The sequence below is a fragment of the Acanthochromis polyacanthus genome, chromosome 13, assembly GCF_021347895.1.
Source record: "Acanthochromis polyacanthus isolate Apoly-LR-REF ecotype Palm Island chromosome 13, KAUST_Apoly_ChrSc, whole genome shotgun sequence".
NCBI lineage: Eukaryota > Metazoa > Chordata > Actinopteri > Pomacentridae > Acanthochromis > Acanthochromis polyacanthus.
In genome coordinates, this window is record NC_067125.1 from 41,236,454 (window position 1) to 41,262,926 (window position 26,473).

Below are 26,473 nucleotides of genomic sequence, written 5' to 3' on the forward strand. Positions count from 1 at the left end.
TAAAAGAACAATAATGTCCTCTGTGCATTTTCACCCCTAATTTTGAGTCTGTTACTTGGTTCTTTGTTGTGTGTATAATGTGTTTTCTTCTAACAATCACTGTGGTGGAATTTTCTCATCACTTGTCTCTCAGGAGGTCACAGACTCAGCTGGCCTGTTTGCATGGCTGTGCGGGAGTCACTGTATCCTGATAGGCCTGTGGTTAAAGGGGTTAAAGAGCTCGTTTTAGCCAGCGGGCACTTAAAGGAAGTGCTGGAGGCTTTGATCACCATAGTAACCGTGACATAGACTGACTCATCTCCTTGACAGACCATAATAAGCACTCATCTGAAGAAGGGACTGAAGAGGTATTAGTCATGCAGTCTCATTAGTGCCATTACACCGTGTTTGTGTGGAAATGTGTGTGTGTGTGTGTGTGTGTGGGCACATGTTTAAGTCGCTTCCTTTATGTGACTGTGTGTGCATATAGACGTGTGTGTGTGTGTGTGTGTGTGTGTGTGTGTGTGTGTGTGTGTGTGTGTGTGTGTTATGCAGTAACACAAATAGAGGAGCGAGGAGCAGAGAGGCAGCAGGGATGATGCTACGAATGTTAACAGTCTGAACCCACTGAGCCTCCGAGAGTGACTCATTTAAAGTCGTGTTTCAATCTTGATATTGTTCTCGCTTCCACTGGCAGGAAATTAAAACTCAAGTGACTTTGAGTTCTGCTATATTGGCACCCACAGATTTGCTCCCTGCTTGCCTGGTTTCTTCTCTCCTTCCATCCCATGTTTCCCTCCTCCATCATGCCTTTTTGGTTTTTATGCCCTCCTATGCTGTTGCATTTTCACACTTGCCTTCAATTCAATTCAATTCAATTCAATTCAATTCAATTCAATTCAATTCAATTCAATTCAATTCAATTCAATTCAATTTTATTTATATAGCGTCAATTACAGTCAAATAGTCTCAAGACGCTTTACAGAACCCATATGCCTGACCCCCAGAGCAAGCCCAAAGGAGACAGTGGCAGGAAAACACCCTTTTAACAGGGAAGAAACCTCGAGCAGAACCCGGCTCTATATAGGGGGGACCCATCTGCCTGCTGGCCGGGGGGGTTGAGAGGGACAGAGGAGGGCAAGGGGGAGGGATGGGAGAAGAGGGAGGGGTGGGAAAGCAAGGAAAACACAACACACATTTGGATACATGTATGACAGGATATGTGACACAAAGTATAAGCTAACATTGAAAACTGACTCATAGTTTACTCTGATGATGTACGGCTCTGACATTAAACATACTCCATATACCGGGCTTTGCAAAAGTTCTGTTACACTCGGTTTCATGATCTTTAGAGACGTTTACATGTCGGAGTAAAAAATTCCATTAAATAAACTGAAAGTTCTACCTTATAGGCAGGTGTCCTTAATACAAATTTTTTTCTCCGGTGAAGTTGTATCAAGATGGAAGTCAAGAGTTGAGATATCTGCTCTCCTTGGTGCTGAACATCAGCCGGATGACCGTCCACAGAGTTGCGGAGAGGCTAAAGAATGGTAAAGATCTTTCAGGTCTTCACCATTCTTGATAGATCACTGAAAGGTCTTCACCATTCTTCAGCCTCTCCGCGACTCTGTGGACGGTCATCCGGCTGATGTTCAGCTGCTTGGCTCTGTCAGACTTGTTGTGGCCAGCATGAAGGAGAGCAGATATCTCAACTCTTTTGACTTCCATCTTGATACAACTTCACCGGAGAAAAAAATTATATTAAGGACACCTGCCTATAAGGTAGAACTTTCAGTTTATTTAATGGAATTTTTCACTCCGACATGTAAACGTCTCTAAAGATCATGAAACCATGTAACAGAACTTTTGCAAAGCCCGGTATAGCTAGCAGTAAAATTCAAACAGTATGTAAGTTAGCATAACAGTATAGTGAGGGCGATGCAGAGTTGACTGGTGGAAAAGGGGAGTTGGAAGCAGAGGGCTGGAGGAAGGTCAGCAGCAGCATCCCACAGTGGACATGATGGAGACTGGACCAGCTGGTGGAACATCAACCGCAGATCTGAAGCATCCAGCTCTGGGACCAGGGACACTTGGAGGGGCAAACAGAGTGAATGTAATGCAATAACAGTATACATATTAAATGTAAAGGTAGATAGAGAAGGGCTCAGTGCGTCAAGAGAAGTTTTGTTTTGTTTAAATTCTTGTGCATATCTCCCCAACACACATATACATTGTGGGAATCTGCTTCAAAAATGTAAATAATTAATCAGCTACTCATTTAAAATCTCACCTTTATTCAGGTACTTGTGTGTGAGCTTGTGCATTTATAGGTGTAATATATCTGGGCACAATAAGTCTCTTTCTTTGTATTCCCTGCAGAGTTCCTCACTCCCTGCCATGTAAAACACCCCCTTCCTTAAAAGCAACTAATTCCACCTGATCTTTCCCTTATTTTGTAGAAGTCAGTACTCCATTTATGCAAATATAAGCTCTGAATGAGCTACGGAATTGAGTGAAGGTGTAATAATAACAGTAATTTATGAACCTGTTTGCTCTTCACACGGGTTGAGTCCTGTTTGAAGCTGCTAAGTAGCTCTGACTAAATTTCCTTGAACATGCTGTTTGAAAACCATTAGGTGCCTCCTGTTGCTCGTGTTGGCATCATTGTTGTAGTTCTATTTGGTGGGAGTTTTATGAGAATTTGAAGAAGGTGTTAAAAGCATCTCTCAGCAGCAACATCAATACCTTCACCTGTGTTCTCCGTCTCACACTGATCGATCCACAGCAGGAAAAAGGGGATGCGAGAACAGCACGTCGTTACACTGACGGTGTAGGTGGAGCCTCTCAATCACAGAGTGGGGTTGACCACTTCAGCCTGGTGGAGTTAATGTTACATGCTTCACATTTAAATTAAGTCCTCCAGAGTGGCCCCACGGTCACTTACCTCACCCATATGAAAACACCTACACGCAAGAATTCGAGTCGAGCAGCGTGGAGTGAAACGTTTTCACCTTCCTCACACATACAGTATGTCCATGTCCACACATGCATGCTGTGTATGTGAGTGTAGAAGATATGTCCGCACACACACACACACACACACACACACACACACACACACACACACACACACACACACACACACACACACACACACACACACACACACACACACAGTGTTAACCACATGCTGTCGTGAGACCCCTCGCCCACACAGATGTTATTTATAGGGCCCAAGTGACGACACTGAGCCCACAACATGCCATTTACATATTAACAACACTGATGACACTAAATGTATGTTGTTTGGTGCTGTTTGAAGATCGCGCTCCTGTTTCCCTTTTTTAGTGGCATCCTCCTGCTGCATTGATGTATTTGTACTTTTTAGTGTATTTCTGATGGCGCCAAACTTCCAGCACTCCTCACAGCAGTATATGTATATATATATATATATATATATATATATATATATATATATATATATATAAATAACATCTGTATTTTGTTGTATAGGACTTTTCCAGAACAAGTTTTAAAATGCTCTACTCACATCAATACAGCAAAATGCACAATGTGGTCAAAGCAATATGAAATACAATGAAATAAAAGAAAGCTGAAAGAATTTTTCAAAAATGACTATGGGGCTATGGAGGAGAAAAGAAGAGAAAGGGGGAACTGAAGGGTTTGGATGGTCACATTAACATATTTAACATCTTCAGGTACATTTTAATACAAAAGAGATCAAACCAGGGGTCTCAGAGTTTTTATGTCCCAGTTTATATTAGACACAGTCAGATGCCTGGCTTTTTCTTATGTTGTTTTTGAACTGTTTTAACTAGGGACATCCGATATTGGCTTTTCTGCCAATAACCAATATGCCGATATCGTCCAACTCTCAATTTCCGATTCCGATATCAACTGATATATGCGGGCTATTTATCTAACTTGAGGCAACATCACATATTTCCTGTTGTGGAATTAACACATCATGACTCATGTTATTGTGACGCTCCACTGGATGCATTCTCAAATACAACAAGGCTTTCCAAATGTAAACTTCAACTACTTCAATTTAAGTGATGGAAAAAAGCCAATTTTTGTTTTTGTTTTTCAAATTGTGTCAAACGCCAATGAAATTCAGGCATTATTTTATCGGTTTTCATGATAGGCAAAACAACCAATAACGATACTGACCGATAATACATTTTGATGCCAATACCGGTCCGATAATATCGGTGGGCCGATGTTATCAGGCATCCCTAGTTTTAACACCTTTCTCCAAAATAATTTGTTTTTCTACCAGGTTCGTTGATTAATTTTCACATTAAGTTGAATGTTACACCAATTAATTATTTCACTGGGGTCTGTTTTCTTAGATGATGGCACAAGAAACTGGTAGCAAGAGCGAAACGTCTGTTATTGGAACCTGAGAGGCAGAGTCAACTGAGACATTCCCTGACCATTAAATCACTTCATATTTATCCAGAGACAAACACACATGACCATCCCACAGGAGACTATTGAAGGAAATATTGATGTAGTCACAATGCTTCAACAAACCCATCAATGACTGAGTAAAACTGGTGAATATATTATTACACACATGTCCCTGTCCAAATTACCCCATTCATAAAAACAAGCAAATTTCAACCTGCTGCATCCCCCCCCCCCCCCCCCCCCCCCCTTTTTAGTATTCCAGGCGTTTGCCATTTGCCACAATTTGGCTATTTCATTTCGGAGAGAGTAATTTCTGTACCGAAAGGCGAAGAGAGGAAGAAAGCAAAGGTGTGCAGGGAAGAGTGACAGAGGGGAAATAAAAGAGGGTGAATTGCGGAGATCTGGGGGAGACGTGGAGAGAGAATGAAAGATGGCAGGGTAATTTCATTGTCTTGACCTGTATGTCTTGGCAAAATGAATGAAATGTTTTTGAGGAGCTGATTCACAGCAGAGTCACGTCACTCTGCCGTACTGGCTGCCATGTGACACTGAAGGAGATGAAGGGGGAAGCAAATATCACAGAAACTGTCAAGGTGCTGTCTAGCAGCTTTCACTGACTGGGTTCAACATGTAGGCCAGAGACTCACAGCCTGCTCAGTTCATTTACTGTGGGCGATAAAACTGGGGGTTTGTCCAACTGCTGGATGCAGAGTAACAAGTGAAGGTGTGAAGATCCTGTTTCTCTTCAGCGCTGAGCTTGGACGACGGCTTTTTCTTCCATTTCTACAAATTATTTTCACATTTTTCAACAATGATTACTGCGATTTGTTTTTTAATTGAGAGAGGCTGCGGAAAAATCTTGGATTACATGAAAGCAGTCCCACAATTCACAAAGAATCATGGCTGCACCAGCCCCATATAACAAGCTGGATGCACTGATCCAACACTGGCGCTCTATTTTTCCCAGATTTAAAGACTAAACCCGCACTGCAAGGAACTCTTTGGGGACTTTTTATGTAAGACAACAATAGGCAAGGGACTGCTGTGGCACTAAAAAGTAAGCTGACAGCTCACCATGACTGAATAAATTGTTACTGATAACAGAAACACCACATTTTTGCAATGAAACTGATAAAAGACCTCTATTTATTGTGGGTTGATTAGGATATGGCTGGTATCCAATACACATCATAAAGTCCAGATCTACATCAAACATGTGGTGTCTAGATATCCCTAATAATAAAACCCTGTACTGACATACTATTAATTTGCATTACAATAGGCTATGCACCTTTTCCTGAGATCTTTAATTTTAATGTCCCTTTAGATTAAACCTGTTGTCACTTTAAATATTATGTGACCTATAGAAGAGAGTGGTGTTGCCCTATAGAAGATTTTGAATTATAAAAGAAGCTTTGTTTACTTGATCCACACCAACACACACACTGACCTTTAAGTGTTAATGTTGCATTGAAGACCTTTACTTGATACGCTGAAAACAAGTCTAAACACAGCATGCAAATAGTCTTTTCTGACATTTTCTGACAACATGATTATATTGCGACGGTTAGAAAAGGGGTTAAATTGGTGCATAAACAGCTTTGTAAGCTGTTAAAATTGGTGAAGGATTCTCGACCACCCTAGTCAGGTGTGGCGTTACAGGACAATGATCAGATAGTGTAACCAGTACAATGACACTCTTTGACCAGCGACTATAAAAGGCAGCTTTATTCAAACGAGACGCTGCCACAGATGGCAAAAGAAAGAGGAGAACAGGCTGCTGGCATGTCACTTATGGCTGTAGCCAGACGATCGAATGTGCAGAACTTCACTATTTGCCCTCAAAAACTGTTTCAGACATCATGGTATGACAGAAACTTTGCCACATGATGCTCTGGATCGTCGTTTCCCACAACGTGATTGTGTCCTCAAAAATGTTCGGTAACTTTGCCAAGCCCTTCAGGAAGGCTGGGAAAACTTTCACCAACCTCATTAACTCTATGCCCTGTAGATGTGTCACTCATTACTAGATTTCTGGTCTATGACTCCATTCTCGATTATCACTGCTTATCATCATTTACACGACAGGGCGTACTTGGTTGCTTTCCATTCTGTTGTAGAGATGTCATGTTGAAACAACAAATATTTGTTACTGTATTGCGCTTATATTTTTGTTCAGTATAAAATTTCAACAACCCACTTTGGGGTAATTAACTAAAAAGCTGACAAAAACAAAGACAGGGAGGTCATAGTTTTTTTTTAATAACGATTTCAATAATGATTCAAAGGTACTTTGTCGTACAATTACACAATGATTATCAATGGCAACAAAAAACAAACATAAAAAAGAAACCCTTTTTTGTTGGATAGTTTTTCCCACACATCACATCCCATCTCCTGTCTGACTCCATAGCGCTGATAAATGGTTGCCACACTGTCAAAAATACCTGCGTTCAAACCCAGTTTAAAAAAAAAAAAAAAACAGCAACCATGTGTCATCATGATTCAGAGCTGTAAGTTAAGAGTTAAAGAACACTCTGTGACTTCTTTTCCCCTCTTTTTAAGTGGTCTCTTCTAGCTCTTTCTTGGTGCCCAGCAGGTGGGCGTTTGACTGCAGTGAGTCAAAGTGTGGTGGCTTTTAAAAATCCACCTGATAATGCCAAAGTACTGTGGCAGCACAGCGTTTGTGCCAAGAAGAGACAGGCTCAACAAAAGGCCGAATTCACATGTTCCTTTACCCGACACATTTTAAAAAATCACAGAGTTACTTTTCTGGTATGAGGATGTGCAGGATGCTACAGCTGCCTCCTGCTTCTCTGACTGCTACTTCTTCACTGTTCTTCCTTTTGCACAGGCTTCTGGAGGCTGGTGTTTCTCCTATGATCCCAGCAGATTCCCGCTTTTCATTTGTTAATACGACATAAAAAGTAAGGAAACGAAGCAAGGACAGAGGAAGCAGAGCAAAATGCCAAATGAGAGGCCAACAAAGACATGCACTCTGAAAACACTGTTCACCCACAATGTGAACATATTTATGAGTATTGTGAAAGATTTGCTATTTTAGGGGATTTTTTATTAAAGATAACTAAGTAGACTTGTTGACAAACACTTTAATAATCTATTAAATGTGCGTTTATTGCCCCAAAACAACATGTACGAGAATTCTTGCTCCTCTGTAAAACAAAAATACTGCAGTTGTATTAAAAACACAAGAAACGTCCTATTAACCTAACCCGTCCTAACCCCCCCCCACACACACACACACACACACTCTCTTTGTTCTCTCCTGTTCCCAGTGGCCACAGATCAACTCAGAGAAAGGCCTTCATGCGAATGACTGTGGGCCAGTTTGGAAGAGGACATAAAGATTTGTTAATTGGGAGATGAGAAGAACTCTGTTTTGGCCAAATCTGCTCCATGTCTGTTGGGAACCTCCAAAAAGCCTGTGAACAAGGCTCCAGTGTCAGCAACAAACACTGTGGAATCCAGGGTTTGTTCTGTTTGAGGCAAGTCTAAAACTCATTTGTGGGCTCAATCAGTAATCAAAATCTGGCTGAAGTAGACAAACTCCTCACCTCACCCTTCAGACACCCCCCCCCCCCCCCCCCCCGCCAAAAAGTCACTTGAAAACAAACTATTTTCCAAACAGCTAGAGCCATATATTCTCATATTTGACACTTTACAAAGCTGAGTGAAAATATTCATAAATAATCAAATATCCAAATATAAAACTATCCTCCATCACATCGATATATAGCATCAAATTACATTCTACAGTTGTGAACATCAGGAAAAAGCAAAAACAAAACAGGAAAGCTTTAAAAAAAAAAAACCATCATGTTCATTAAAAATAACTCACCAACAATCAAATGTCCGAACGGGAGGATGAACACTACCACATGTCCTGTAGAGGCTGTCTCTACCACATTTATCATATTGGCACTGGTAGACAGCTCAGGAAAGGATTTATGATTCGAATTATTGAAAACAGAAGCAGTGTAGTCACATTTTAGTAGTGTTTATCCACCCTTGTTAAAAAAAAAAGAAGCAGTAGCACTTGAAATAAAAAGATGTGAAAGTTGGCACTGAGTAGAGGAGCTCATGTTAACAACACTGTGATGAAACACCAGTGGAGTCTGGGGACGCGCTGCAATTTAAGCCCGACTTTGTTGTTATTTTTAAATAAATAAATAAGTCTGTGTTTATCATAAATTTAATTTTCATTAATAGTCATTTTCTGCTTGGAGAGAATAAATATTTTTAAATGAATATAGCAAAAATATAACAAATTCTACAATCTCGCTCTAGAGAACTGATCTCGTTTCACTCCTCTTTAATTACATTTACCTGTCATTATTTTCTTTTTGTCAAAAAGTAGTCGCTTCAATGAGCTCGGCTGAATTAGGCTTTTGATAAATCTGGGTTGTAAAGAAATTGGAACACAACACAGGGCCTTAATTTATATGCAGATGAGCTGCCTTTGTCAAGAAAAAGTGAAAGTTTTTTTTTCGTTTCTTTTTTCTGCTCGGATCATTCACCTCAGTGTTCCAGAAAAACACAAAACATGCTTGTAAGCTTGTAAAATGACACAACATCTGAAGCCAGTAACTAAACAAGATAGTTCTGATTATCTCAAAGTGAGTAAGAATGTAAACATCACGTCTATAGGCAACATTCATCTCTTATTAACACTCTACTGTCAAACGCTCTGCTGAAAATAGAATCTCATCAGAATTTAAAGTCGGGGTATTACTGAGGGTTTTGCTTGTGTTTGCATCCACAGCAGTAATCTAAACGTACGAGGAACATAAAAAGCACGCAGCAAATACCGAGTACGTCATCCACATCGGTGTTTCTTTGATACCATCATGCCCTGCAGGGATCCCTCATGTGCTGTAACGTAACAGTTCAGTTTGGTTGAACTCTCGTATAAATAGAAAGATTGGAGAAGTTAGTTTAAGTATATTTTCACAAACCATCAACACACTGCTCTGTATGTAAAACAATATTACCCTAAAAACAACACAGATCTGCTTAAGTTATTTCACTTTCTAACAAATCCTGAAGCCACATAAATACACAAACTCCTCTCTTATTTCTAATCAGTATAACACACAACTTAACCTTATGAAACATATCCTCCTCCTCCTGTCTTCTCTGCATTAATTACCTAAAATCCCTTTACCCTATTGGCTGTGGAAGCAATAACATATTAAAACACATATGTCCTTTACTCACTTATAAAAAGCAACATTCAAATCAACAGCTTCAAACAAACTCACAAATATACTGTTTATGAATTTTAAGATGTCTAGCAGTCATCTTCAAGGCTGTGAGTTTCACTAAACTGGCTGCAGCAAAAGTGGATTTATCAACCCTCCACCAAAGAACTCAACATTCAGGACACTGATATGCACCTTGTAATGTTTTGTACAGCACAGTTTAGAGTCTAAATGCCTTTACTTTATCCTGAAAAAGCAACCTGTTGCACTAAATCATCCTTCAACTTAATTGGCCAAAGAATGTGATTCAGGCGTTTCTAAATATTACAGATGAGTTTCTCCCAATATCAGTTCCTTTTCATACTGCTTTTTACAACATGTTTTGTCTGGTTTATAGCATTAATTAATAAAAACAACCTAACTCTTAAACAAAGCAACTCCACAAATGAGGCACTGACTCGTTTTTGGCTACTGTGCAAGAAAACAAAACACAGCATTAACCTAAATGTGAAGCATTTTAATGCTCAGCAGAAAGAAGGGAGAGGAGTTTGTTGAGATCAGCCTCAGAATACACAAGAACTCTGATCTCCACTCAGCTCCTCTCTTTTGTTCCCAGAAGCCTCTTTTGATTGGCTAATTTCAGCAACACTGTTAAGAAACAATGTGTGGCATTTACCAGATTACACTCACAAAGGTGTTCACCAGGACAAGTTATTTCTAATAATTATGTGAGAGCCTGACAGAGGGTCACAAAACAAAGTTCTCCAAAGCTGCCCTGACAGTGGACACATGCATCTATGTGATGTTTACACAGTAAACATAGCTCCGTTGTTCGGCATCAAATCAACCAAATAATCAGACAAGGCAGTGGGAGAGACTGCTCTGTTGCCTGTCAAACTGAGAATTGATCCCTAATGGAGAAGTTCCTGTGGTTCAACTCATCTTCCTGAACACAGAATTGAATGCTCAGCCTCAGAGTGCCACTCTTGGATCTGATAGAGAGCTAGTTATGTTTTGCTCAACAGCAATCCAGCAGGGCAGCGAGCACTTACACAGAACAGGCCTCCCATAGCACAACATAAACCAAAAAAAAAAGCTTGTTTACAATGCAGTTATAAATAAAGCTGTAAGGAAACACGTGACACGGCACCGGGATTACGTATATCTGGCTCTGAACCAGGGTTTAAGGATTAGAGACAAGAGATCCCGTAGACTGGTTTTATATTTAATGCAAAATTGATAAAATAAATGACTTTTTTCAACTTGATCAGCAGATGAGCATGTCTGGATTAAAAGTATTTTTGAGCACAGCGATTATCAATCCAATACTTTAGAGTGCATTTCCAAAAAAAAAAAGTCAGTCAACAGCACTTTGGGTAGACATCATCAGGAGATCATCTTCATGACGAGATAAGATTGTAGCCAGCACCATCAACGCCGTCATTATCGTGTTTTGGCTAGACTAAAAAGGGAGATATCAATTAAACCGAGATTACCCTAGATTCATAGGAGTAGCAGCATTTGGTAATGCCTGAGGGACGGCTAAACTGTGGGGCAATGGCATTATTTTGTCACCTAAATGTCCTGTCTGCATACTATAGTTGGACTTCTTTAAAGGGGTGCTTATTTGTCATGGCATGTGTAGAAATTTCAGACTTTACCTGGAGGAAAAATCACATGAACGCTGAAGAGATTGAAATAATCAAATCTGTTAAAATGCTAGGTTAAAGCTAGATAAGTCACTGAAACTGCAGCTCAGTGAGTTTGAATAAAGCTTACAAGTCAACGCGTGCTCGATTCTCTGCTAATTTCCTGCAGTTTCATGAAGCTCATGGCATCCTCTTACAACCAGTATCTTGTCTTTTCAGTGGAAATTTGATATTGGTCATGCCAGATCTAAATGTAAGATAATGTCACATAACTGAGCCCTTTAAGAGAGTAAGAAAGCACTAGATGAGAACGCTGATCCTGTCTTTTTCTGCAGAGGCAGCACATGACTGTCGAGCTTCACCCGGGGGGCTGATAACACGCAGCTGAAGTGCTGAAGCAAGCTCCTCGTTACTCTCTCAGCACGGGATAAACACCGTCAGTGACAGCAGCGCGTAAGCCAGCTCCTCCCGAACAACATCGCAACAACAGCACAGGTTTATTTTTTGATAAGAGGTCAGGGCAGGGATTATTAAAACGAGATGAGCAGATGTAGCGGTAATGATGCACCGACAGCATTTTGAGACAGGAACAGGAACCAATTATGGTCACTGTTGTATGTCTTGAGTCATGTCATTTTCTGTGTAAATTTTTTATCCTTAACATGAGCAAAAGTCTCTGAGCAATTATCACAGATTTTGCTTCAGATGTTGTTCGTATCCACTTTGCTTTTTTTCCCCCTTTGGGACCCAAGATGAAGCTTATTCTCTTGCTCTGACTTGCAGAGACATGCTAGTTTAAGGACACCACACCAGGTAATTTACCACCACAAAATAGCAGCAAAAACAAATAATCATAGTAATAATAATGACACACACACATTTAACCCTTACCCTAACCCTACCTCTAGCTAGGTATGTATGCCATCAGTTATTTGGATGTTGAGATCGAAGACTGAACTTTGAAAACTCAGTAGAAAAAGTAGAACTACAGGCCGAAGAAGATAACATTGCAAGAATAAAGAATCACACCTTCAGAAAAATTATCTACCCACCATCCTCAAACCGCCATTCAAAGACAAAAATAAAAATAAAAAAAAGACAATCTAAAACATTAGGATTTAAGAAACCCCAGATGTGTATACATATGGATAATATTGCTTTTACACTGGAAAATGTGGAATATTTATATAGAAAATATCCAAAACAATAGAAACAGCTTTACATTTACATTTTTTTCTTTTTTTTTATGAAACCACATATCTACCCACAACCTACTAAGCTAAGCCCTCCCTAACCCCTTTGGCACAATAATCATATTGTTATTCATTATTATTATATTGTTGAATTACAAGACATTTGAATAGGAATGGTCACTCACACATTCAGAGTAGTAACACAGTTTCTGTAGTCGTAACACATATTGGTACTGTATGTTATAACATAGCTCAAAAACATCTCTTTTTTTGTTTTTTCACCTTTGTTGATATGTAAATAAATTCACTTTCATCGAAAACAAAACAGAACTGTCTTTGCATGCCCTTATTATTTACAGAATCACTGTCTGAGTTTGTTCTTGCTGGCTACTGCAGAGCACAAATGCTAAACTAAAAAGGAGAAATCTGACTGTGGACTGCATCTGCATCAGTCAGCTGTCACAGCAGACGAATGCAATGCTGCAGAGAATATAGAGATCATGATGGACAACAAGAAACAGGCAACGCTCTGAAGCACTGATTTTTGATTGTGGAACTAGTAATTAGCTTTAGTTTAGTAAAATATGTAAATGAGATAACAAATCAAATGTACAAATGCCTTTCTTGAGTATCCTAACCATGTGACTTCAGTTTGTTTTCCTGCGTGGAGGGAACTGATGCAAAGCCAAGGCCCCATTTCTCAAAAGCATCTTAGTGAATGCATTCATCGGCACATTTCATCTCCTGGTACTACTCTGTGTTGGCACCGTTAATTACATTTCATTTAAAGGCATATCCAAATCTTATATCGCCAAACGTGATATTTTAGGTTTTACAGTTCTGTTCACCCAAATTAGGTGAACTGATTTGGGTGAACTGAACATTAGGCAGATATATTCCACCCTACAGTCCTACAAAAAGCCTTGATATGCACACTATTACTGCTCAACACTTTTAGTTACGTTCACACGTTCATAACATATTATTCCTATTCAATAGGTATGACATACGGTCAGACCTTACAGTGTAGAGAGCATCATGGACTTAAATTTTTTTGAATCACTGAATCATTTTCTTGCTGCTGAGAGTGAGGTGAGGATATTGATACCAATCTCATGCCTGTCCCACCAACATGAAGCTACCACCAGAAGCCAGTTAGCTTAGTATAAAGACAGTTAGGTTTGCCTGGCTGTAACTAAAATCTGCCTTCCAGCAACTCTACAGTATTTCAAATGTAGAATCTGTTTTGCTTAATGCTTAAAAAAACCACTGTAGAAAAAACACACAGCCAGCATTCCTCAGACAGACATAGTTTATGTACAGACATGTATTTGGCCATGACTTCCTAAAAATACTGTCATCGTCATGACGTTGCCAGGCAACTAGCACAGACATCATCAGACATCATATATATACCTGACAGATATGATTGCCTGGGGACCAGACAGCCTTTATATTGTGTATTACAAATACACATAAAGTCAGTCTGGAACTGCTCCATTGAACCAAATCTAGCCCAGAGGCGGGACTACCGATCACAGCTTGAATTGGAGAGAGCCAATCAGCGTAACACATGTGTGACGCAATCACTAAGTGACCTAACAATTGCCTTTCCGCCATGATGTTTTGTAGTTTTAACAGCTTCCTTCGCCGTACAGGGGTCCTGAGGAAAATCTAAGCTCTCCCTTTCAACAGTGGAGGGCAGCATTACGCATTCTATCGTACAGCCTGCCGGAATTAAAAATACATCATTTTTAAAAAGAAAAGCTTTAAGAGCTGCTTCTTGTTGAGGTTTTAAGGACAAATTCAGCCCGTGCAAAACAGAGGAAAGCGCACGAGAGAAACCTCGCTCTGTTGCGGTCGCATCGTTAACTCTGGTGCTCTGATTGGTTCGGTCTGATCTGCTCGGAGCTTGAAAACCTGTCAAAATGTGTCAATGGAGGAGGGCTAGACCGTATTCCCGTATATCCCTTATAACGGGAATACAGTCTAGCTAAGCTAGGCTACAGATATGAGAGTGGTAGTGAACGTCTCATCTAACTCTCCACAAGACAGCAAATTTACCAAAATAAGGAAGGCTTCACATCACTAACAATTTGACCAGCTATGCTAGATGTCAGTCATCATCTACCGTCTAGCACCGTGGTCCTGTGTGACTGACAGCAAAGCAATAAAGCAGCATGGACTGTTTTTCTCCAGATAAAATAAACTTCATAGAAACAGTTCACTTAATGCTCTTATTTTTGTTTACATCTTTGGTTGTTGTGCCTGTGATGTCTGAAACAAGCTGAGACGTCACAGCTCCTGTGTAACAGATGATCCTCGTCGAGGCTGAGGAGGAGGCTTCTCTCTCAGCTTGAATCTATCAGTTTGTGTCTGCTAACTTTGGACACAACTGTGATTCAAATTAATGGCATTCAAAGCACTGTCTTTGATGAAGCAGAGTAACTGTGTCCTGCTGACACATTGTATAAAGAAAATGTCACGACTGGCATCCAGCTAAGCCTTACAAAAAGCACTGTTAAATGTCACACGCTAACAATAAGACTCCAGGTCAGATATCTGCCAATAACCCTAACCTGAACAAGATTTAATGACCAAGATGTTTATGGTAAAACAAGGCCTGGTCTTGTCAATCCCTCCGCTCCTTCTCTCTGAGGTCACAGACAGACAGACAGAAAGCTACAAAAGGTTTGGTCCCACCTGCTTCAGAAATCATGTAGAAAATATACATTCAAACTTCTGAAGAAAACTAACTGGAAGAGTAGAAAATACTGAAACACTGGCAAGATTTTTAAAAAAAAGCTGTAAGACAAAAAGAGGCTGAGGAAAAGGAAGAGATGTAGTGGGATCAGATTGGAGAACTGAATAAATAAAAAGATGCTTTTTGTCAGAGTAACATACTGCCTTAGTATGTTACCACTGTTCTTAATGCAATGCACTTTTGTCAGAAGCATGTTGGATTTTATCATCAAAGAAAAATCCATAACTTCTCACATATTTACAGTGTTTTCCCTTACGTTATATTTGTATGGGTGTGCTCACACTTATATGGTTCTAAGTGTGTGTGTGTGTGTGTGTGTGTCTATGAGCAAATATATATGTGCCCTTGATAGCCTCTGTGCAGTTCTGACAGGCTGTGGGAGTCTCATCAACACTCAGTGCTGTCATGGTGCCATCATCTTTCATTAGAATACACTCACGCACACACAAACACACATTCACAATCTCTAATTAGTTGATAGCCGAGTTACCTTAAGGCCACTAACCGAACCTAAATGATACATGGCCTCAGACCTTCAGGAATGATCTCTGGTGTTACTGACGACAAAACACCTCAAAGTTACAGTAGCCATTTTTGCAGTTTTCAATCCTCATTCGTCAGAGACAGCACTAAGAAAATACGAGATGGGCAAGTTCTTTATACTTGCATCTCACTGCGAACATGTAAACACAAACACAGCTTGGTGTCTTCACCAACCAGCCCTCCATTACTACTTAACGTCAGGTTTCTATTCCACGCAAGGATGAATGGATTTCAGTCTGTCCTTTGTCTTTTCTCCGTACGACGTGTTGTTTTTGAGAGCTCCTCTTCACATTTCTGAACTCATCATCTCTGCCTCACAGTGAGGATGAACTCTGGCTGTAGTTTCTGAGTGTCAGTCTGCTGTATCTGGGCGAAGGTGGGGAAGGAGGAGGATGGGAGGGGACAGGGGGGAGACACAGACCCGTCTCTGAGACTGGTGAGCCACTGCTGGACGCCAGAGAGTCGCGGAAGGGTGATGGAGGAGTCAAGGCGATTAGCTCCTCTTCTAGCTCCGCCCTCCTCAGTGGGGAGTCCGCGAGGCAGGTGACCAGGCCTCCCCGCATAGGGGAGAGAGAGGGGGAGCTCTGGGGGTGAGGGGGTGGCAGGGGGTAAGGTGAATGAGGGATTGAGTGAACAGGGCAGCCACCTCGGCCCCCCATGCTAGACTCTACAGGAGGGGGGAGAGGCTGGACATCAGCGTAGGTGGTGAGGGTTGGGGGCACCTGGAGTTCGCGGGGCAACAGGTAGGGGTCGGCTGCATGAGGAGATGGAGGTGTGTGTTTGTGAGAGTGCGTCGGGGAGGTCGAGAGCATCATGCTGTTGAGTTCGGTAATGTTGGCGGTAAAGCGGTTTACCACGCAACTGATCTGATCCATCAGTGAACTCTGGGCGTGTCCTGGGCGATCGTCCACGGCAACCAAACGCCCGTCACTCCCAGTCACAACAGAGCCGCTGCTGGGAGGTCCACAACTGCTGCCGCTGCCGCCGCTGCAGATGCTGCTTGGATACTTTGGAATCGTGGCCATCTGAGGCTCCTCTAAACCTATCCTCTGGCTGACCGTGCTGATCGGTGAAGGCGTCTGCGGCCGGTAGGTGATCGAGTAGCGCTCCTCTGCTTCCGAGAGCTCGTACAGGGTTTTGTCGGTAATGCTGTCACGATGAGTGGGCAGGGAGGACATGGAGGGGAGGGAGGGCAGTGGGACATGAGGAGGGAGGTCAGCCCCACCGCAGTAACGCTCCTCAGAGGTTTTAGAAAAGGGCTTAATAACAGCAGTCTGATTGTTCTCCTTCTTCTTGATGTGGAAAGAGAGTCGCTGCCACAGGTGGTTGCCACGTGAACTGCTGCGCTCGGTCTGCGCCCAAGATACTGATTTACCGTTGGAGCTGCAGAACAGAAAGGAAGGAAATAAAGCAAAGACAGGGGGAGGGGTGTTAGAGCTTGGAGGTAGATCTGTCAGCTTTCTTGGTTAGTCTGATATCGAATCCATTTTGCACAATTTGTATTGTACAAACACTTTTTAACATTTTTAGTTTAGATGCACCAGAAGGTGGTTTTAATTTTTTTTTAGTTGTTTGTTTTTCGATCCAGACTTTAGTTTGACATAAGGAGGTCTGAATGGAGAAAAGAGAACTGAACATTAGAGTCTAAACATTTCTTTCATTTCCTCCAACTTTAGACTCTTTTTTGTGCCCGACAGCTGAATGTGCAAATTATAAATACACTCAACGTCCAAGTTTACAGTTTGATACTTTCTGTCTGTGGCAGTAATTTTGACTCACATTTTATGACATTTCAAATACACATATTCTGTTTTTTACTATAATGATTGATGATTTACTTGTTTACTGAGGCAGACAGCAAAATGAATATTGTAAAGTTACTTGTTTCTCCAGTGAATGTCAGTTCATTATGCTGTTCAATATTTTCAGTCTATTTTGTTACCCTGATGAGTAGCGTTAATTAATAAATACAAACATATTAAAATGCACACTTGACTCAGCCAGGGAAATCAGTTTGACTTAATGTGCTGAGTAATTTTATTACAATTAATTTTGTGTCCTATATATAACCAGCAGTCTGTTCTTCATTTTTCTTTGTCAGGTTCCCTCACAATTTTTCCACTTTTCTCTGCTTCACATCAGTCACAGCACTCTGTCCCTTGCCCCCCCCCCCCCCCCCATTCTTTTGTCAGGTTAATTAATGTGATTAATCTATAGTGGAACTCCTGATTAAATCTCACACTACTGTGGCTGTGGATGAGACAAACTCCAGTCACCCTGGAAACACGTACACCCACATGAACATAGACTGTGATATTCAGATCCCCACATACGTACATACAAACATACATATATGTCCACAAACACACGTAATGTGCAGTGCATGTTCAGTTCTGTGATCTACACGTTTGATCCCAGAGAAAGAGACTCATGCAGCAACCTATGGTCTGAGCCTGACCTGCTGCTGGTAGGGGCACATGTTCCACATACTAAAGAAGTACTTGATTGAGCTCATCTTACTTTGACTGAATTTGGCTCCATTGCTAATCTTAATGTCTGATGAAGGTAAATCAAGTCCACTCTAGCAGTTCAAACCTCAGTCAAACATTTCTTTCTTTCAAACATTTGTCCTTTTGCTCCTGGACTGTTGGATTCGTGTCTGTCTGCATCTGTTCAGTCTACACAATGACAGCATGTCAAAGCCAACATCTTCCAGGCCTGCACTGAAGAGAAAGACAGCCCTGCCAATTACCACCACCCACAGAGGACGATTGGACCAAAAGAGATAGAGAAAAATAAAGGAAACAAAGATGGAAACACTCCTGACATTTCTTATAAGGCTGTGATTGAAATCTTGCTTGTCAAGCGGGGTGAGCTGGAGCAACCTGCTGACAAACGAAAACGTGTTCTTCTCTTTTTATCTCCCTTTTTATTTTGGGAAAGTGGTTGTGCGTCACTCCCTTTGTGTCCTATGATCGGTTCCTTGTCACTGTAGATGACTTGTGGATGGCCTTAAGCTGGGTGTGAATGCTATTATGTCTCCTTTTCACACTACTTTTTCAGCCTTTTCTTCTCTTTCTCTCACTTATTCTCCTAATCATCTTTTTCTTTATATTTCTTTTTCCAATCTTATCCTCCTTTCCTCCGTTCATTCCGGTCTAACTCCTTCTGTGGCATGTCTCCATTAGACAATTGTCTACGGTTCATGTTAGGGTCACAAGAACAGTCAAGCAGACTCAGGGGACTTCAGAGAATCAATCTCTTGAAGCACTCAAACACACACAGACTTGCACCATAAATAGTCTCTGAGTAGGGCCGTTACAGAAATGGTCCCTTGGACTGTAACTGATGAGTAACCTGGACAGCAAGGCTCTCGTGTACACACAGTCCACACACAAGGATGTACCTGAGTGTTTCTGCAGTGGAGCCTCTGCGTTTCCACAGGTTAACCAGACTAGAAGACCGACTGGCAGCTGAGGACGATTTGCCGTCGCCAACATGCATGCGCACCACTGTGCTAGTGGTAAAGGCACTGCGCACATTACGCTCTGGTTTGGCCAGAATGATGTACACCTAACATGAAATAGAAAATAACATCTCATTTAGACATGGATGAACAGTTAACCATTTAATTTCATACAGCAGCACCAGAACAGCAAAGATATACTGCACTGTGTTGTTTTCTGTCTGTCTAAACAAAACTGACTTTTACTACGTTACTTCAGGAAGAATAATGAAGGCCCTCACAACTTGCATTTTGATTGTAAAAATATAAGACAATTGTCAAAGAGGCAGCAGTTAAGTGTTTTGATTGCATTTCTGCTGTTGTTTTAACACAGCCTTTCTCCTTGAAGCTTAAACATCAAGCCGCTGTGAGCAGGAAAAGCATGGTACGTGACAATACTTTAAATGGGGGTTTTCACATGAATGCTGGCATTCATGTGAAAACTGAATTCAAGTTTCTAATTATTTATTCAATAACTAGATTTGAACACTCACTTTCAATTACAAGGTGTTTACTGGGAGTGCTGCCTGTTCATTAGCACTTTAAGAGGCACTCTCAGACTAACAAAGCTCAAAGGCAACAGCAAAAAAACAAAGACTAGTCTTCATCACACAAATTGAAGAAAATTGTGTTGTAGTGCATGCAAAACATATAAATGCATACAGTTAAAAGAAGAAGTTCTTCTTTATAATTCAGAGTGCACCGATAAATAGTCCCAACAGAGGACAGAAGTGCCCCAAGTTACTGAAAGAATGTATTCAGATTTTAGTGTCGTCGCTGTAATGGGTAACAGAAGTTTACTATACCTTGTGTAGTGATTTAGATTACAACCCCAACATGTAATATTCATAAATGCCTGACAAGCAATCAGAAAAGGCGTGAAAGTGTGAAGGAATATATAGATCAAAGCAGTAATAAGGAGAAACAGTGGATTTTAGCTTTAACCTTACCTTGGGTACAAACATGCAGCACAGAGCCACGGTGGCACTGAGGCTGACACTGAAGCACATGGTGATAATTTTGTAGTTGGAGCCAAAGTAGATGGGTACGAACGCCAGCCAGATAATACAGGTGGTGTACATTGTGAAGGCAATGTATTTAGCCTCATTGAAATTAGCTGGGACGTTGCGGGTCTTGGAGAAACAGAGAAAGAAAGACAGTAGGAGTAAAGGTAGGCATAAGCAAAGGCAGAAGCATTCCTTTACTGCTGTTCTGCGTTACAAAAATAAAGCAAAGGCAGACATTGTTAGCTTTTTGACAGCAGCCTCTCACAGAGCTAAAATAGACACTAACCCACTGCCTGAACATTACAGTAATAGCTTTATTCCTAATCTCACCATGTACACAGCATGGCTCAGTGGGTAGAGTGGCCGTCTCGCAACCGGAGGGTTGTGGTTCGATCCCCCGGCCCGTTGAGCTCATGTCGAGGTGTCCCTGAGCAAGACACCTAACCCCTAATTGCTCCTGGTGAGTCGTGGTTAGCATGGCAGCTCCCGCCATCAGTGTGTGAATGTGATGTATCATGTAAAGCGCTTTGGATAAAAGCACTATATAAATACAACCATTTACATCAGGTACACTGGTTTAGAGCTGGGTTCATGAACATATTTAATTTATTTGCTTGAAGTGCAGTGCCTTTCAGCTTTTGTCTCTTTTTACAATTCTGCTGTCACACTCAACAGAAAATGGATGGTTACAAGCCACAGATAATCAAACACTGACTTTAAAATGTGCTTGGTGTAGCCGAATTTCATTTACTGCTGCTGAAAGGTTCTAGAGGAGTAAACATAAACAGTTGACTAATTTTTACACCCTATGTCTGTGAGACTTTTGTCACATAAAGCACCTTGTAGCAACACATGTACTGTAGCTACATACAAACTGTATATACGAGCCATAGGTGTGTTATTTCTTCACATAACAACCTATGGCTCTTACCGCATGTATACCTGGAGCTTTGGATTTTAAATTCTACTCATTGATAAATTTGTTGTATACTTCTTAAAGTCAGATTCAATACTGTGGTACAGAAAAAAGTGCCAAGTTGAAACAAGTGTATTGTTATGTAGGTAGCACTCAAGGTAGTACCTTGAAGGCATAAAAGGTGCAGCTGAGGATGAGCAGGCCATTGTATCCCAGCGGGGCAACCACACCGAGGTTAGTGGTGTTGCAAATGAGGTTGACCTGGCGGATGCTGGGGTAGTCATGGATCACCTGTAGATGCAGGAAGGAACATGACAGTTCAGTGATTCAAAGCTGAACAAACCCAAAGCTAGAAGAATCGTGTCCTTGCTTCTTCAAGAAAATCCAGAAAGGTGGCTGCTGTAATTATGTAACAGAGACATTTAAAAAAATGGGTAAACAAGGCAAACTGCTTTGATTTGCTACACTGCCAGCTCTATATGCTCAAAATTATGAGTTCGCTAGCAAAGAATTTAGTGGCACAGGTTTAAAGAACTACTGTATTTTTTCAAATGTCTTAAAGCATCAATGATATACTGTACATAGAAGTAGATTCCTCTGCAGAGTAAAGCCCTGATTCAACTCATGGCTCTTCTTTATTTCTCCATTAATTTTTCTACCAACCTGATCTTAAGTCACACACCTGCTCAGAGAAAGCTTACCTCAGGTGGCTCCATGAGGAAGAGAGCCACAATGATACCCAGCTGTAGCAGTATGAGGAGGAAGGCAATGATGAGCTGAGCACAGGCAGACATGAAGCGAGGTTTCTTTGTACAGATCTTCTTCTTGCTTCCTGCCAGGATCCGAGCGATGCGGTTGGTCTAAAGCCAATTCCAAACATCATCAGGACATGCAGTAAGTACTGAAGATCTTTTATCTATATTCTAGTGATGTGCTTTCTGTTTTTCTATGCTGCTGCAGTCACAGTAATTATGCAGACTTATCAATGAGGATCACGTGAATTGCAGACAGGAGACGAAATCTATTGCTATAAGCCCAAGTAACGGCGGAGTTATGTGACGATCGGCATACGTTTGTCTGTGAGTCTGTCTGTCTGTCTGTGTGAAACATTAGTCCAAAACGGACCAACGGATTTGGATGAAATTAAGATAAGATAAGATAAGATAAGATAGACTTTATTAATCTCACAAAGGAGAAATTTAACATTACAGGGCTCTTAGAAACAAAAACAAAAACAAAAAACAGGAGTGCAAAAGTCACGAAAGTGCAAGAACAAGATAATAAATATTGCACATAATAACAACTACAACTACACGAGACAAGAGCTTGTCCCCATTCCAGGTAGGGGCTTGCTTATAAGTTTAGACACATCCTTTGCTAGACAGCAACAGCGTAGAACCGTTTTCTGTAATTTTTATGTTAATTTTTTGATTTTTCGGCAGCATCTTTGTCATGTCAAGAAACTTCTTAGATAAACACTCCCTGTGCCGTTGTAATGGTCACAAAATAAAAGCCCGCAACATTAAAAATACATATGTCTTCAAAATAAAAGCATGGAGTTTTTAAGTTTTTTTAAGTTTTCAACACTAGCAAAGCAAAGGCTTGCCAAAAGTGATGAACTGATCAACAGACCTTTGTAAAATTAATGTGCACACATTTCGGTATTCAAACATAACATGCACATGCATGCATAACACATGCCTGTGCTCAGCGCAAAGTCATTTTTTATTAAAGATTTCATCCGTTGGAAATGATACATCAGCTGAGCAGCCTTGGCGGAGGACTGCGCTCTCTGAGTGCTTATTCCAGTTCCCTGTCATCTATTACTATTGACTCTCTGATCCCTCAGCATTCCCATAATCCCCTGAGAGAGGGGTAGGATGGACCTGTTGCTATCTTCTGATGTTATGCCATCCACGTCACCTCATTCTGTATTAACCTGCAGAATCAATGGACTATGACCCCTGCTTTTTTCATAATTCCCTCTGTTTACTTCACAGTTTTAATTCCATCTACAGATGTATCCCTGATGTAGATTGGCTGTCATTTGAAAATTTTCTGTGACAATCCCCTTATAAGCTCTGTATACCCCCCCCTAACTAGGGCAGGTACAAGCAGTATACGTAAGGCCAGGGGTAGTCCAAGTCTTTGGGGGTAATTTTTGGAGCCTTGCACCTCCCACAATTGCTGCACCGTGCATCTTATACTAAACAAACCCATAACTCACTCCTTACCTTGGTGACAAGTGCAGAGTAGCTCATGGCAGGCGACAGGCCGATTCCCAGTCGTTGGAGGTAGCAGTGGATGACATGGGGTTTGGCGATGAGGCTGAACGTACACAGATATCCCAGACAGATCCCTGCCAGTATTATGTAACACAGCTCCCTGCTAGAAGATTTAACCACCGGAGTGTCCCGGAACCTGAACATATACATTCAGATGAAGAGTTATGTCCAGAAACACGCACATGTAAGGCTATGAACTTAAAGGAACTTAAAGTTAATGAAATATGCATGTGCATGGTTTCATACAGACAAGGACTGCTTGTATTGTTCTTGTACCGTTTCTTACATTATGTCAGGATTCTGCCCTGTTGCTGCCTTTTGTTCCTTTTCCACTTTTCCTCCCTTTTTCCTTCCTTCCCCTCGTTTGGATTTAACCCTTTTGTATTCTGTTGTCTTTTGCTTTTGACCTAAGCCTGTTTGTCCCCTCAGTGTTTGTTGTCCTTCTGTGTGTGCTTCTGCTGGTGTGTCTTTGTCTCCCTCTGTTTGTGGCCCTTCACTCCTGTCACTCGTCCTCTGGTTCTGTCACCTGCTCTGATTGCTGCACGAGCATCAGCTGCCAACTAATTACCTCTATTCTTCTCACCTGGTCCCCTTTCCTCCTATTTAAGCTCTGCCATTCCTCTCAGTCTTCGCTGGTGCATAGTCAGATTCACATGCCGTTTCAAACCTCGCTCCCCTGTTTTTCGTCAGTTTTGGACTTTGTCACTTCTCACCCTTTTTCTGGATTAACCTCGTTGGACTCAATTTGTTTGTTTGGACTTCAGTTTGCGCTTGTCCTTAGTAGTAATGTAACGCGTAACGTAATGTAAGTACCCCTTTTTAGTCTTGTCGTCTCGCCATAGTCTAGTTTAGTTTTGTCCACTCAGTCTTGCTTTTCAGTTGTAGTGATTTTTTTGATTTTGTTAATAAATTCTTTTAACCATGCCCAGTGTTCTGTCTGTGATGTCTGCGCCTGGGTTCTCTATACCCCACACTCCTGACACATTATCTCAGACAAATAAGAGATTTCATACCTGATGAAGACTGCAGTGACAAAGAATGTAGCCATTAAACCGAGGCACGCAAAGACCACTGCAGCAATGGGTTCTGGGTCACCCCAGCGCAGGTACTCCACTGGTATTGGGTCACAGCCTGGAGAGAGCGGATGCAAGTATGTGAACAACTATTTCTTGAAATAAAATGAATCAAGGGCTTTTATTTGATTTGAGGAAGCGCCCCCCCCCCCATTATTTAACCGCTTTTCTGTTTTCTCTGTTTTCTCTGTCACTTTCCTTTTCTTTCTCTGTAACATCCAGTTTTCAACTACCCTCACTCAAACTGAACTTCCCAATGCCCAACAGCCTGCACAGACCAAGGTTGGAATCACACGTTACGCCTGCAGGAATCCGGGTGGGAAAGCCTTGACTATCTAGCGGACCAGCTTTGCTTGCAGTCAAAGCCTGCATCTTGTGTAAACAGCTCACTGTGGGAATGAATGCCTGGGCTTTGATTTATTATAAACTCCATAATAAGCAAACAGGGCTGAACAGAAATTTCTGGTATAAAGGGCGATTAATGCTCCCCCGGGTGAAATGTTACACAAATGAATGATTATTCAGGTAATATCAATCTGTATTGAATCTATTACTTAATTATGGATATACCAATTACTCCCAGTGGCTCCTTCGTTATCCACTCTAGCACTAACCCTACACCTCTTTCTCAGCAATATTGCAACTTGCTTTTGTATATTACCTCTAATACTAATAATACTCTACTACTACTTTCATTATTGTCCCTCCATTTGCATCTCTTTTCCTCCTCTTCCTTCTTTGTCGCTCAATATTTCTTGCCTGTTTGCTGTCACTCTTTTTCTTTTTAAAACTCTATCCATCACTCCACCCATTTCCATTTCCCCTAATATCTCCTTTATTTCATCCTTATCCCTCCCACCTTGTTCCCTAATTCTCGTCCTCCATCTCTGTCTTTAAGATATTAAAGATATTCATCTAAAGATAAAGTGCCATTAATTAAAGGGACAGTTCTAATTATGATCCATCTTAATGCTTCCTGAAATTACCCAGCCGCTTGGTTGAGATGTACTGTAGAAGCAGAGAAACAGAGACAGTGTCTGTTCTTCCATATTTTCTCTCTTTTGCTTTTACTATTCTTCCTCTTTCAGACTCATGCAAACATGCACACACCTCATGCAACACTGCCAATTCCAAAAACAGAAGAAGGCACAGAACAGTCATTGAAAAAGACTTAACTAATTTAATAACTGTGCTGTTAACATGGTCAATGAGGTTTATTAAATCAGTGATGTGGTTAGGTCTAGGGGCATAAACAACAGCCTCATTGCTGAATGGGAGCCAAGGGGACTGTGACAAATGGAGAAACGATGTCGATCAGCAGCATTCTGCATGTGGTTCACTTGCAGGATTATATCAATGAAATACCAAGCACCATTTCAGTTAAAACTGGACAAAATCTATTTCAATTGTAATCTAAAACAGTGTGAGGTGTTCTCATCTTATCTTAACAATGGTCTCATCTTATCCAATCTTTAGCAGCTCAACGCAAAAGAGACAATGCTTTATTCATTTATTTTTTACACACGCAGCCCAGTCCTTTTTTAGGGACAAAGACTGCAGTAACTTTGCCTCGTCATGAGGGACAAAGACCACAAACCCATGAAAATCTAAGCTGGGTGGAAACTAAGGAACTTGGTGAGAATTTAGCTCCAATTAATCCTGCCCACATTAATCTAGATGCCAGGTTTAAAATCCCAGATCAGTTTTTTTCTCATGGGCTTTCTCGGAACAGTCCAAAAGCACTGGCTACGTCAGCAATTTACCACTTCATTAGTTCACAGAACCTGCAGGAAATTGTGTAGTGTTTGACCATAAGCTAAACTGGTGCATTAATGGGAGCAGGACCTTTTTTTTTGGGGGGGGGGGGGGGGGGGGGGGGGGGGGTCAGTCAATATAA

At 41.2% G+C, this 26,473-nt stretch overlaps 1 protein-coding gene across 8 annotated transcripts in view; it reads right to left on the reverse strand.

Annotated features, from left to right (window-relative positions):
* Positions 1 to 6,659: 6,659 nt before the first annotated feature.
* Positions 6,660 to 26,473, reverse strand: part of grm5b (glutamate receptor, metabotropic 5b) — an 81,627-nt gene continuing 61,813 nt past the window's right edge. For all 8 annotated transcript variants that reach the window (XM_051958373.1, XM_051958367.1, XM_051958369.1 and 5 more), the window contains 7 exons: positions 24,517 to 24,634; positions 23,453 to 23,639; positions 21,920 to 22,078; positions 21,384 to 21,509; positions 20,246 to 20,428; positions 19,197 to 19,363; positions 6,660 to 17,173 (listed from right to left, as the gene is read on the reverse strand). In XM_051958373.1, the coding sequence (XP_051814333.1) occupies positions 16,105 to 17,173; positions 19,197 to 19,363; positions 20,246 to 20,428; positions 21,384 to 21,509; positions 21,920 to 22,078; positions 23,453 to 23,639; positions 24,517 to 24,634 (2,009 nt within the window). In that variant the 3' untranslated portion in view covers positions 6,660 to 16,104. The remainder of the gene's footprint in view (positions 17,174 to 19,196; positions 19,364 to 20,245; positions 20,429 to 21,383; positions 21,510 to 21,919; positions 22,079 to 23,452; positions 23,640 to 24,516; positions 24,635 to 26,473) is intronic.